This window comes from Branchiostoma belcheri, unplaced genomic scaffold (assembly GCF_001625305.1).
Source record: "Branchiostoma belcheri isolate BF01 breed outbred unplaced genomic scaffold, Haploidv18h27 scaffold46, whole genome shotgun sequence".
NCBI classification, from domain to species: Eukaryota; Metazoa; Chordata; class Leptocardii; order Amphioxiformes; family Branchiostomatidae; genus Branchiostoma; species Branchiostoma belcheri.
Window position 1 is genome coordinate 444,588 of NW_017804087.1, and position 12,431 is coordinate 457,018.

At 40.1% G+C, this 12,431-nt stretch overlaps 2 protein-coding genes across 2 annotated transcripts; one reads left to right on the forward strand and one right to left on the reverse strand.

Annotated features, from left to right (window-relative positions):
• Nucleotides 1-179: 179 nt before the first annotated feature.
• LOC109479055 (collagen alpha-1(IV) chain-like) lies at nt 180-6,383 on the forward strand. Its single transcript, XM_019780930.1, has 11 exons — nt 180-254; nt 613-687; nt 1,173-1,217; nt 1,500-1,559; nt 1,758-1,793; nt 2,231-2,281; nt 2,614-2,658; nt 3,161-3,310; nt 4,037-4,347; nt 4,772-4,929; nt 5,202-6,383. Exons 1-11 carry the CDS (start codon nt 233-235, stop codon nt 5,443-5,445), a joined length of 1,197 nt encoding a protein of 398 aa, XP_019636489.1. The 5' UTR covers nt 180-232; the 3' UTR covers nt 5,446-6,383.
• A 653-nt stretch (nt 6,384-7,036) lies between these two features.
• Nucleotides 7,037-11,830, reverse strand: LOC109478896 (slit homolog 2 protein-like). The gene is made up of 2 exons (XM_019780706.1): nt 10,976-11,830; nt 7,037-7,059 (listed from the first exon to the last, which is right to left on the reverse strand). Exons 1-2 carry the CDS (start codon nt 11,826-11,828, stop codon nt 7,037-7,039), a joined length of 876 nt encoding a protein of 291 aa, XP_019636265.1. The 5' UTR covers nt 11,829-11,830.
• Nucleotides 11,831-12,431: the final 601 nt, after the last annotated feature.

Sequence of the window (12,431 nt, forward strand, 5' to 3'; positions counted from 1 at the left end):
GTAATTCAATAGGATATATACTGGAATATATACGGTATTGTTTGTGCCTTTATTTACACTCAAAAATTGTTCTATTCAGGCAAACAGGGCCCCTTTTCATAGGGGCTGGTATTTCTGCATGATACAATCAAGTTCCAATACTTTGACAAAAATGCATAACACGTCCTGGAAAACCCCATGTGTGAAATCTGTAATTTCTTGTTGTACAGGGGCAGGAGGAGAGAGAGGAGTGATGGGTTTCCCTGGACCTAAAGGTAAATATAGCAGCCATTGGTAAAAATAGCATTAGTGTTGTGTTTGGAATCAGTTTGTTTACAAAGACAATTTTAAGTACATTGTGATTCGGATTATTTAACAACACTTCCAGGCATTGACCTAGGAGATCCGACAGATGTATGACTATGCCAAAAGATGGCGGTGAATGTTTATTTAAAAAACTTGAGGATTGTATTTGTCAGGAAAATGTGTTTGGGAGTTCCATAGTTTTGAGTATCTCTTGATATGATACTCACTGTATTCACTGACAAAAATGCCTGCAATGGTGTCTACAATTAGATATCCTAGATAGATTGTTACAGTAGTTGAAACTTTCCCATTGTTTCTACAATCCAGGTGCTCCAGGTGATGCTTCAGGTGTCAGTGGGCCACCTGGACCTCCAGGTCCTGCAGGACCATCTGGGCCACCTGGTAAGACGTTAATCATTGTGTGTTCAGCACCAAGGACAGGTGTGCTTGTCCATTTCTTTTCTGTTCAGAACCAAGGACAGGTATGCTTGCCTGTGAGGCCTATGCATGTGAGGTGTAATGTGGCTGTGGGTGTGTGTTCAGCACTAAGGACAGCTGGGTCCATGTTTATGTGTGGAGGGTGGGATGTGAATTCAGAACCAAGGACAGATACGCTTGTCTGTGTGAGTGCATGCGGTGTGACGTGGCATGTGGGTGTGTGTTCAGCACTAAGGACAGCTGTGTCTGCGTGTATGGGGGGAGGTGGCATGTGAATTCAGCACCAAGGACAGGTGTGCTTGTCCATGTGTGTTTGAGTGTGGTGTATGGCTGTGTGATACTGTCTATTAATTGTTTTACCTTCATGTAGACATTCCAAGTATATGTATAAGTGTCTGTCTATGTTAGAATTTATCCTGGTTTCTAACCATGCCTTCACTCCTCCACAGGTAGATTTGGTCCTAAGGGAGAAATTGGACTGAATGGACCCCCAGGTAAGAACACAATTATAAAACTATTATGGTCAAATCAGTTAAGATGACTGAAAAAGAAAACTTGTATTTCCTCTGGCGCACTCACAACAATCTTTGTTGACACAAGAAAAACACAGTGACATTCATAAGTTCCACTATACTTCCAAACGATTAAGTGGATGCAAATGAAATAACTTACCTGCGAGTATATGGATAAATCAACATGTTATGCAATGATTTTTCATTTGTAAGAGTCCCTATTTGATGGACCAACATTTTTGTATTATTTCCACCCTTTCTCAGGACCCATAGGACCACCAGGTTTTGGTCAGCCTGGTCCTCCTGGAGAGAGGGGCCCTGCAGGTAATAATCAGAACTTATTGATGATTCATCTGTTTTGGATTTTTTCAACAGTCATAATTACTGGCTTTACAAATGTCTTTAGTGCTTTCCTTTATGTCTGCACCCGCAGATGTTACAGAGATTTCTACATTTGTCTACAACACCAGTCACTTAAAGTTAGTAACTTGACTATTTCTTCTCTTTCAATTACTTCCCTAGGTGCTCAAGGTTTCCCAGGTGCACCAGGAAATCCAGGTAAACTTTCTGTCAGCTTCTAACTCTTTTCAATATAAATCATAGTATTACCAATAGATGATCCTGACTGTCCATCACAATTAGCAGTTCAACCAATGGTAGCATGGCAATTAATGGTTTGACCAATGAGGATGGGGCTACAGGATATTGTTGTTGTTGTTTTTGCGATATAGTCTTTTTGTTGGAGTGTCAACTTCGTAAGAGAAAGGTTCCTTCTCATATCTGTTGGAAATGCAGGTAACAATTTAAAATAGAGTGACTCTTGCACTTCCCCTACAGAAATTATCTAGAGACTAAAGTGATAGCAACCAAATATATGTGCTGTCAATGAGAACAATTGTTAATTGAAATCTAGCAGGAATTAGAAATGCTCTACTGTAATGCATTGTAGCATTGTTATGATGCATTTCATGAATTATTCTGTTATTTTACTACAGGTCCAAAAGGAGAATCAGGCATTGGTTTGCCTGGAGGACCAGGTCTTCCTGGTAGGTGTCATTTATATGGGATAACATGTAACAATTACTGTATTAAAGCAGTTATGAACTTCAAGGTAATCTATCAAAACTTAAGCAAATGTAGAAATAAAACACTGAGAAAATAAAAGAGGTGAAAAGAAGGAACATTTGGTAGTCATGTTACCAATTTTCCTGACATGTTGTCTTGCTAATCTATCCATTTCTGCTAGCTGTTAACCTTCTCTCTGCTGCCTAACCTCGGAACCAAAACAGATTTGGTACCAAATGGCTACCATAGGCATAGCAGGCTGAAGTTTAAGTCTTGTCACATCTCACACAAGAATGTCCCTGTCATATTTCAGGACCTCCTGGTGATGTAGGCCGACCTGGTCCTCAAGGATTGCAAGGTAATCAGTTTATCTATTGGTCATCCAAAGAGTTTGTGCTGTTATGGAAATGTTGTGTTGGTACAGAATAACCTGATGAAACTATTCACGGATTGTGTTGGTACAAAAGTATTGTTCTGGGAGGCTTATGTAACATATCTGGGCATCTGGGGGGAAGATTGACAGTTGGTCACAGGGTCAGACAATGGGATGAGCATGAAGGTCTCAGAATCTGTCCAGTAGCCAGCAGGAATTACTGATCAACATATTCAGGATTCTGAGAATTGCATACCTCCCAGAAATCTGAAATCTCTTATTTCTTGTTTTGAATGTTTGTCAGGTTCTCATATATTATTAGTATATACCTTCATCTTATTGGGTCCAGAAGTGTTTGCAAGAGTGTTGCATGGAACTATACTTCCTGGAAGTCTGAAATCTCCTATTTCATGTTCAGTTGGCGTCTGTCCTTGGTGCTGAACACAATCTGGTACCAAAACTTTTCTTTATCATTGACATCTCCCAGGTCAGGGAGGCGCCAGAACATTTGACCTGATGACACGGCACAGCCAGACCACCATGGTGCCGCAGTGTCTGCCGGGAATGACAAAGATGTGGGAGGGGTACAGTCTGCTTCACGGAGAGGGGAACGAGAGAGCTCACGGACAGGACCTTGGTGAGGATTCTTGATTGCTATTCTTCTGTCATTATACAGCACCGCAGTATGTTCCAAGGCATTGAACATATTTTGAGCTAATGCCACACCAATTTAATTTGTTGGTTTTCGGATTTTTTCAGAAAAAATATGAAGCGACAGGGCGAAAAAAAATAAAAATAAAAACAGGTCTAGGCATCCTATTATAGGCTTAAATGCTACGAAATGAGCCATGAAGTCAACATAAAAGGCCGGGTTAAAATTTAAACATTGAATTTTGAACTTTTAATCAAACCACTGCAATGATAGATGGGAAAACTGTAACAACTAGGAAGAAAAGGACTTTCCTCAACTGTTGGGGGCAAAACATGAGCATTTTTCAGTTGATTCAGGACCAGAATCAATTTTTTTTTTTTTTGCAAATCAGAAAAAAACGAAGAGGCGAATCCGAGAACCAACAAATTAAATTGGTGTGGCCTAAATGTACAATATATACAATCATCCAGATTTTTTTATGTCTTGTATCTGTTTGACAAAGGGCACCCAGGACTTTAGTTTTTGTATTGTATGACTAGACAAAAAACTGCATACTAATAGATATCAATTTAGTGATAAAAAAATCACTGTTTCTTTAATGATTATGTTTTGTGTATCAGACATTACATGCACAACCCTACTAATGATGAACTGAAGTAACCCGGATATTTTGATGATTGACACTTTTCATTATTGATGTTTTTTTACCAGGTACTGCTGGCTCGTGTGTACAACGTTTCGCTCCCATGCCCTTCATGTTCTGTGACATCAACTTCAACTGTCACTACGCCACTCGTGACGACAAGACCTACTGGTTATCCACCGTTGCCACTGAACAAGAGATCCCCGACAGTCCGGTCTCTGGAATCGACGTCCTCCGTTTTATCTCCCGTTGCGTGGTGTGCGAGGTTCCTTCTACTGTCATGGCGTTCCACAGTCAGGGCTCCACCATTCCCGACTGTCCCCTCCCCACACGGGAACACAGCTGGCAGAGTCTGTGGGAAGGATTCAGCTTCTTCATGGTAAATCCAAATTGATACCTTTATCTTGATTACTCTTGCAAGTGCACTGATATTTGATACTTAAACTTCACTAAAAAGGTGAAGTATTGTGTAATTATATACTATTTCAACACTAGAACAGGTGCTGTAATGTGAATTAAACGAGGGGCTTTTTAGTGTTGTTTGACCAGGCAGAGTATCTTAACAGCACTTGGGTAGGAAGATTGACGGGCAGGATGACTAGAGGGGAAAGGTCTCAGAATCTGGCTGGGAGCCAGTCAACATGGGGGAATTCAGGAAGCCACTTCCTTGAAGTCTGGTGTGTTGTGATGACAAGGGGCAGTTACATGTACATGTATACTGGCTATACAGATACAAAAATGTAGACTTCAAGATATGAAATCTGTGATTTCTTGTTTATGACATCAGCGTTTCCTTCCCCCAGCACACGGCTGCCGGAGAGGGGAGTGGTCAGATCTTCTCCAGCCCAGGCAGCTGTCTGGAGAGGTTCCGCCCCGCCCCCTTCATCGAGTGTCACGGAGCCCGGGGGACCTGCGGATTCTTTGCCAACAAGTTCAGCTTCTGGCTGGCGTCTGTTCCCAGGTATTGTCTGCTTATATTGAGTTGTTTTGGGTGACTGAGCTGTGGGATTGTCAGTTTGCCTGGTCAAAGTAGGTTGACAGCACACGGGTGGGGGAAAATTAATTGGTTCTCGGATTCACCTCATCATTTTTTTCTGATTTGAAAAAAAGATTTTAAAAATCCAATAACCAACAAATTGAATTGGTGTGTCCTAACTAAAACAAGTTGCTATTTGAAAGAAGTTTGTCAGTTTGCAGTATGGATTACAACATGATTTTTTCGTCTTGCTTCAGTGATTACGACCCACTGCGGAACCAGCCCGCCTACGAGCCTCGGGACGGGCGCGTGAGAGAGATGGTTCGTAACCAGCAGCCAGTGACGGAGATGGAGAAGATGGTTGGACGTTGTCGCGTGTGTATGATGATCACCGACACCGTACGCGCCAAGATCGGGACGGTCGGGCCGGTGAGAGGAGCCCGGCCTGGCGTCATCATCGCAGACCCCAGACAGCAGCCGCCGCGCCAGCCTAGCTCGTAAAACAGCACGGGCTGCAACACCTCCTAGCAACACTCCCCTGTACTGCAGTTTGTTTAGAATGTACTACCGGTGCTAATGTACATGTAGTGAAGGCTAGCTTACAGGTGCCAATTGTTAGGGTTTGTGATACCTAGCTCGTAGCATTTTGTACTTTTATATTGTGTACTGAGGTAACTGTAATAGAGAATGGTCTTCATATGTCATTTGACTTTGACTAGGCAGCCTAATTAGTGCTTTTAATCAGCACTTTTAATCAGTTTTCAGATTAATTTTTGCAGAGGAAATAAGGGTTAAACACACTTCAACACAAATACCAACTTGACATGTCCTACCTCAATACAACTTTTTCTTTACGTTTGAGTGTTCTATATAACTTCTTGCCCCCAAAAATTGAAATGGTTTCTTGATCTTAATTTCCAATAGCTATAAAGTTGCAATTTGTTTTAACTGCAATCCTTCCAGTGTTACAGATTTCAAAGTGAGTTTTATCACTCATCAATGTAATTTTTGGCACATTGATTGGTAGTGTGAATGACTCTAGGAATTCAAAGAGAATTCTAGCTTTTCTGGTGTTTCAAAATTAGAACTTTATGTATCTATCTCTAAATGTAATCTCAGATAAAAAATTAAATTTATGACTGTAGTCACTGCGATAGAGTAATAGTAATAATAATGATGAAAATGTCCAACACTAGCTCATACTAGTATTAGATGCACATCATGACATTTCAAGAATGCTGTTTTTGTTCAGTCCCAATGTGGACAACTATATATGGTGCTATACTGTATTCCACAACAACCTCAGAAAGACACAACGAACATCTTATAAGCAGAGGCTTTTGTATCTTACGCAAGTTTATTCATATCATATGAGATTAATAATTGTTATAATTTGTCGATAAACTTCGTTAGTACACCAATGAACAGAGCATAAAAAAATAAATTGATTTGTTTGTTTGTTTTATTTTGTTGTGTATGTTATGTTTCATTTCTTTTACCAAATTCTTAATTTGAAAGTCTTCTAGAAACCAACTTTTCATTATTATCAATTGATCTACAGCAAGATAATAATGAAAAGTTGGTGTTACGCTCCAAGGATAGGTGTGTTTGCTTGTGTGTGAATGGCATTTAGACCAAGGACAGGTGTATCTGTATGTAGATGGTGTTCAGCACCAAGGACAGGTATGTTAGACTGTGTGTGGATGGTATTCAGCACCAGGGACAGGTTTTCTTGAAGAAAGAAATCGCTACAGTTTTTTTAGCATTGTAACGGAGGAAAGGACGAATGAAAATTCTCACAAATTTGATGTTTATTTTCCATTAAAAGTGATTTTGTGGAAAGCAAGAGGTTTAGTTTTGCTATGATCAGACGGTGTAGTATCAGACGGGAATGTACTCATCAATTCATGTAGAAAATGATAACGTTTCTTTCTCACAGGACGTAGCTGTGGTCTCAGCTGCTACACCTGCCAGCACCTGGAGAGTTCACCTGATTTTTACACCTGTCTACAGAACCCCACCTCCGTCAGTACGGAGACATGTACGGGAGACGAGGACACCTGCCAGGTCAGTAACTACCTAGAGGAAATTGTTACACCATCACCTTCCCACAGTCTATGGTAAAGAAGAAAAACTCAGTCAGAAAAATCACAAGCCAAATCATACACAAATAACAACACAAACATGCACATTATCAGACAAGATGCATCAACATTTAAGTTCTAAAACCTGCTTTGGATTGGAGACAAGAGTGCATTTGTTAGTGAGATAAAAGAAGGGCACAGCAAAATTACAGTAACGGTAACAGTCACTCAAAGGTGAACATGCAATATTATCAACAAACAATAACATGAAAATACATCTCACATAAGATATCACATGAAAACAATCCATACAACAAGTTAATACAATCAATAAGAATCATATTGCAATATGCTGTCTGCATGAACAATCTTTACAGAAGTTCTTGGAAATGATCAAAGTTTGTACTTAAAAAAAAGCTCCCTATTGGTTGTTAGGATGCTGGTTACACAGCAGTTGACCCATCCTGACTGTCAATCACAACAGCCAATTAGAGAATGCCAATTAGCTGTTTGACCAATGAGAGAGTAGCTGCATGTCAGCCAAATCTTTGCACCTTCCTGGTTTTATTTTGCATTTCTATGTTTTGATGGGGGGCGGGGCTATAAGATTGGTCTATTGCACCAACAAATGTTGTTAAAACATGTTGCAGACTGCAAATTAATGATGAATAAAACCTTAAGATACCTTGAAATCAGCAGATTAGTGCCACACCTCACCCAGACCAGACTGGGGAATTTCAACTGAATAACACTCGAAGGCAGCTGGCTTCAGTTCAGTAAACCAAGCAGTTTTAAAAACTACATGAACAGTAAGTGTTGCTTCATTAAGTCAATCTTATCAATTAACAGGATAAATGATCATGTCCAGCATTGTATATATTCCAAGCTATTTATCAATAATGACTTGCTGGTAAACCAAGCCTCACTACAAAATGTTAGGAAGAGCTCACTTGAAAGGCAGCCGTAGTAAGGAAATTCTGAGGAAACAATTTCCGTTGTTCCAAAATTTCCTAGTGGCGCCCGCCATCTTGTTTGATACTGCCGCCTGCAGGCGTGGTGCCTGGCATTTTAATCGTTTTTGATTTTTAAAAAATGAGTCGCTTTGAATTTTGGAAGATAAAATCAGATGAAAGTTTCTAGAACGTAAGATGCTTTTTTCAATTGAGATTAGGTAAAAGTTCATAGTAACGTTACATTCAATGTGGATGGTGTTCAGCACCAAGGACATGTATGCTTGCCTGTGTGTGGATGGCATTCAGCACCAAGGATAGGCATGTTTGCTTGAGTTGAGATGGCTTTCAGCACCAAGGACAGGCATGTTTGTCTGAGTTTAGATGGCTTTCAGCACCAAGGACAGGCATGTTTGCCTGAGTTGAGATGGCTTTCAGCACCAAGGACAGGCATGTTTGCCTGAGTTTGATGATGTTCAATATCATGGACAAGACTGATTACAAGTGGATCAAAATCGCCACCAGTACAAAAAAATCTTGAATACAGATTTATTTATTTTCACTCAACACATATTTTGCTGATCGTTCAATTGCTTAGCTTCTACGATTCTTTCCAGACATTGAATGCAAATAAAGTGCCCTACAAACAAGAAACAAATACATAGGTTTTACAATACTTCATCATAGCTGCAGCAGTTTGTTAAGAAAGACTCTTTTCAAGTGTCATCCTTTGCTACTGTATGTAATGCTATGCCACTGACTTTTCCTGTACAAGATGCATTTTTGTTTAGCATGTATGTACATTGTATTACTAACTAATAAACTAATAAGTTTTCGAGCTGTACTTTACATAATATTATACCACGAACTTCTCCCATACAAGATGTATTTGTTCAGCTTGTATTTACATTGTATTCATTTATACTCATATCTGTAAATTCAAAAAAAAGTTTTCAAGTTGCACTTTATGTAATTCTACCAGTAACTTTTTCCAACACAAGTGGTAATTTTGTTCAGCATGTATTTACATTGTTTTTCTTCATACTCATATTTATACGATGTAAGTTTAAAAGAATATTCAAGTTGCACTTTATGTAAATGCTGTACCAATGACTTTTTTTAATTTTGTATTTTTGTTCAGCTTGTATTTACATTGCATTTTATTCATAGTCATCTGTGATTTTATTAGGCTGAACTAAGTTATCAAGTTGTACATTATATTGCCACTGACATTTCCCGTACATGATATATTTTCGTTACACGACAAAAACAACATTCCAAGGGACATAAAAAGCGTCATCCCGGCCAACCAACCTCCTCAAAACTCAGATTGGAATCAGTCACAGCCAGACAAATTGCTTCCTAGTTCACATGGCCCACAGCTTCTGGAAAAACAACCCACCAACTCCACATTCCACATTGGAGGGTGTCAGCCTTTTTTTCAGATTGAAAATTGGACTGGTCTGTTGCAGTCATTGGATCATTTTATTTCCAAAGGGCAACAATTTTCAATCAGCTTTCAACCTTTAAGACTGCGCTGAGGCACATTTGTAGACTGATTTGATAGCACACAGTGCAGTGGCGTGATCTATCAGTAAGTCATGAGACTGTGAAGTGATCTCTGTACTTCTTGTTTTGTCGAAAAGGCCACGTTGATTTGATTATATGGATGACATCCGTGCGCGCATAAATGTTGGCCATTTTCAACCATACTGTAAATCGTACAAAACAGCTGCAAAATGAGCAAATATATACTGTAAGTTGCAAGAAAAATATTGGAAAATGATACCAATGTCGTAGAATACCAAAATCAAATGAAAAAGACGAAAATGTAAAGAAATGAATCTGAAGCGTAGATTATTCCCCATATCATACTCTGGGTCATCTGTTCAACCTTCATGGCCACGTAGATTTCATAATGAAGGCAACATAAGGAAATCTGTCTGCTATTGACATTAACCACCATTTCTTAGCACATTTTCATCATCCTTTGCTACGTAACTTTGCTACATAATCTTGTATCCAATAGAGAAGGCAAATGGCTAGAGTACTACTACTAAACTTCAGTGTTTTTACGTCTCGATGGCAATACCCAAGGAGGTCCCTTTCTTTGACCTCATTATAGAATCTATCAATTGTAAAGTGGGCCGTTTTCAGTCTGATGGTTACCTTCAAATCTGCCATACATGTTGTTTTCAGGTGTAACAATGGCGTCATATTGATCATCATGCAGACCACTCTCACTAGCATTTTCGGAGTCAGCTTTTTGACTGTTACTGCCATAGATGTCGTTTTGTGTAGGTGTACCAATGCCATCTTTTGTCTGATTATCATGCAAATCATTCACACCAGCATTTTGTGGGTTAGATTCTTGGCTGTTGCCTCCAATTCTACCATAGATGTTGTTTTGCGTAGGTGTAATAATGCCATATTCGTCTTGATTATCAGGCAAATTCTTCTCACCTGCATTTTGTGGGTTAGATTCTTGACTGTTAACGTTACTTTTGACTCTACCATACATGTTGTTTTCGGTAGGTGTAACAATGGTGTCATTACCGGACAATACATTCTCACCTACATTTTGTTCAAATGAAGATTTTTGACTGTTACCTTTGTTTCTGCCATAGATGTTGTCATGGGTAGGTGTAACAACGGCCCTGTGCTTAATATGGTACAATGCTTGCTCGCCTGCATTTTGAGGGTTGTTGTCTTGACCGATTGGGCCAACTGAACTTTCTGATTGTTCGATCGAACCTGAAGTTTGTGGGAAAGGCTTTTGACTATGAGACTCAATAATTACGGTGCGACTCCTTCTGTAAACAGGATTAAGAAATGTACCGGTATCCTGGGAACTTTTTGGCATACTCTTACACCGGTATGGCCTGTCCTTCTCATGGATACTATTTCCATTGCATATCATATCCTCACTCGTTTGGTTTAACCTTTTTCTGACTAACATGATCGGCCATGCCAGAATGATAATGGTCAACACTATACCCAATATGATGATAACTGTTACAGGGTTAACGCTTGTTGTTTTTGATGCTTTGGATGTGTGTTTCTCTGTCTTGGGAAGTTTTGTGGTAGTGGTATTTATGGCATCTGTTTTGTAAACGCGAAGTTCAGTTTTGGCTCGGTTGTAGTTGTCGGTGCTTACGTCCTGTTTGGCAGAACATGCACGCAGGTTTGCTCGGTGGATTGGAACACCTTTCAAGCTACCTGGACTACTACATTTCGGCACCCCATTTGAACAAAAATCTGCATACAACGGGCCCCTATCTTCTGGGCACCACTGTGGGATAGCCTGGAGGCGTTTGTCAAAAGCTGAGGCCATTTCTGACAACCAAAACATACGGCAATCACAGTGAATTTGGTTACCATGAATAAAGCGACGAATATGCAACCACGATGCGTCCCGCAGGCGAAGAACAGCCGCTATACCCAAGTTTGCCTCCGAAAACGTGGTCAACTTATTGTAAGATAGGTCAATATAAAAAGATTGCAAATTGCCACTAGCCAAGTCAAGCCTTACATAGGATAACAGGTTATGGGACAAATCCAGGTTGGCAAGACGGCGAAGATGGTTTATTGATTCCCATGGAAATGTTGTGAGGAGGTTGTGGCGAAGATTTAGAATAACGAGGTGCCGAAAGAAAGAGAGGTCATGGATTGTTTGGATGCGGTTTTCTTGGAGTAAAACTTTGGTGATGACTCCTGGTAGTTTAGTAGGTAGACTAGTTATGTTAGATTTGGGGCAGATGATCTCGTGTCCTACAAAACATCTTTGTGGAAACACATTGAGTACACTTGCTACCAGTGTCATAAAAACGACACACTGTGTCAATAACATGATGGTCTTCTTTACTTACAATCTAAGGGTTCTGGGTTCGAACCTGTAACAGGCTCCAATGTTGTGCCCTTGGGAAAGGCACTTACACCTATTTCCTTACTCGGCTAAGGTGGAAATGAGTACCTAGCTTCGGTTAGGGACGTCCTCTGGGATGAGACCTCTAAAGCTGGAGGTCCCGTGTTTGAGGAGAGCCACACCCCAAGCACATTAAAGACCCCACTACTTTTATCAAAAAGAGTAGGGGTCCATCCCTATTTGAGGAAGTTTGTGCCTTTAATAGCCGTACAAAACCAGTGTGTTACACCTAGTGTGGTTTACACGAGTCTTATGCAAAACAAAGAATCTGTCGTAGCTGATCTTCCAAAGTGATACACAGGTGCATAAAAGGCCGGCGTCAAGACCACAGTGGATTTTGCACACCAGCCTCTGTAGCAGAAACAACCTGTGGAACAAAATGGAAATATGGTACTGTATTTACACGTACACTATTTCCACTAATCATGTTACGCAGTCCCCTACAATGATTCTACAAGTCATCCAGTGAATATAAATAACTAGTAAACGAGTATGTGCTCACCAATGTAGTAAGTGTCAATCTCCAAA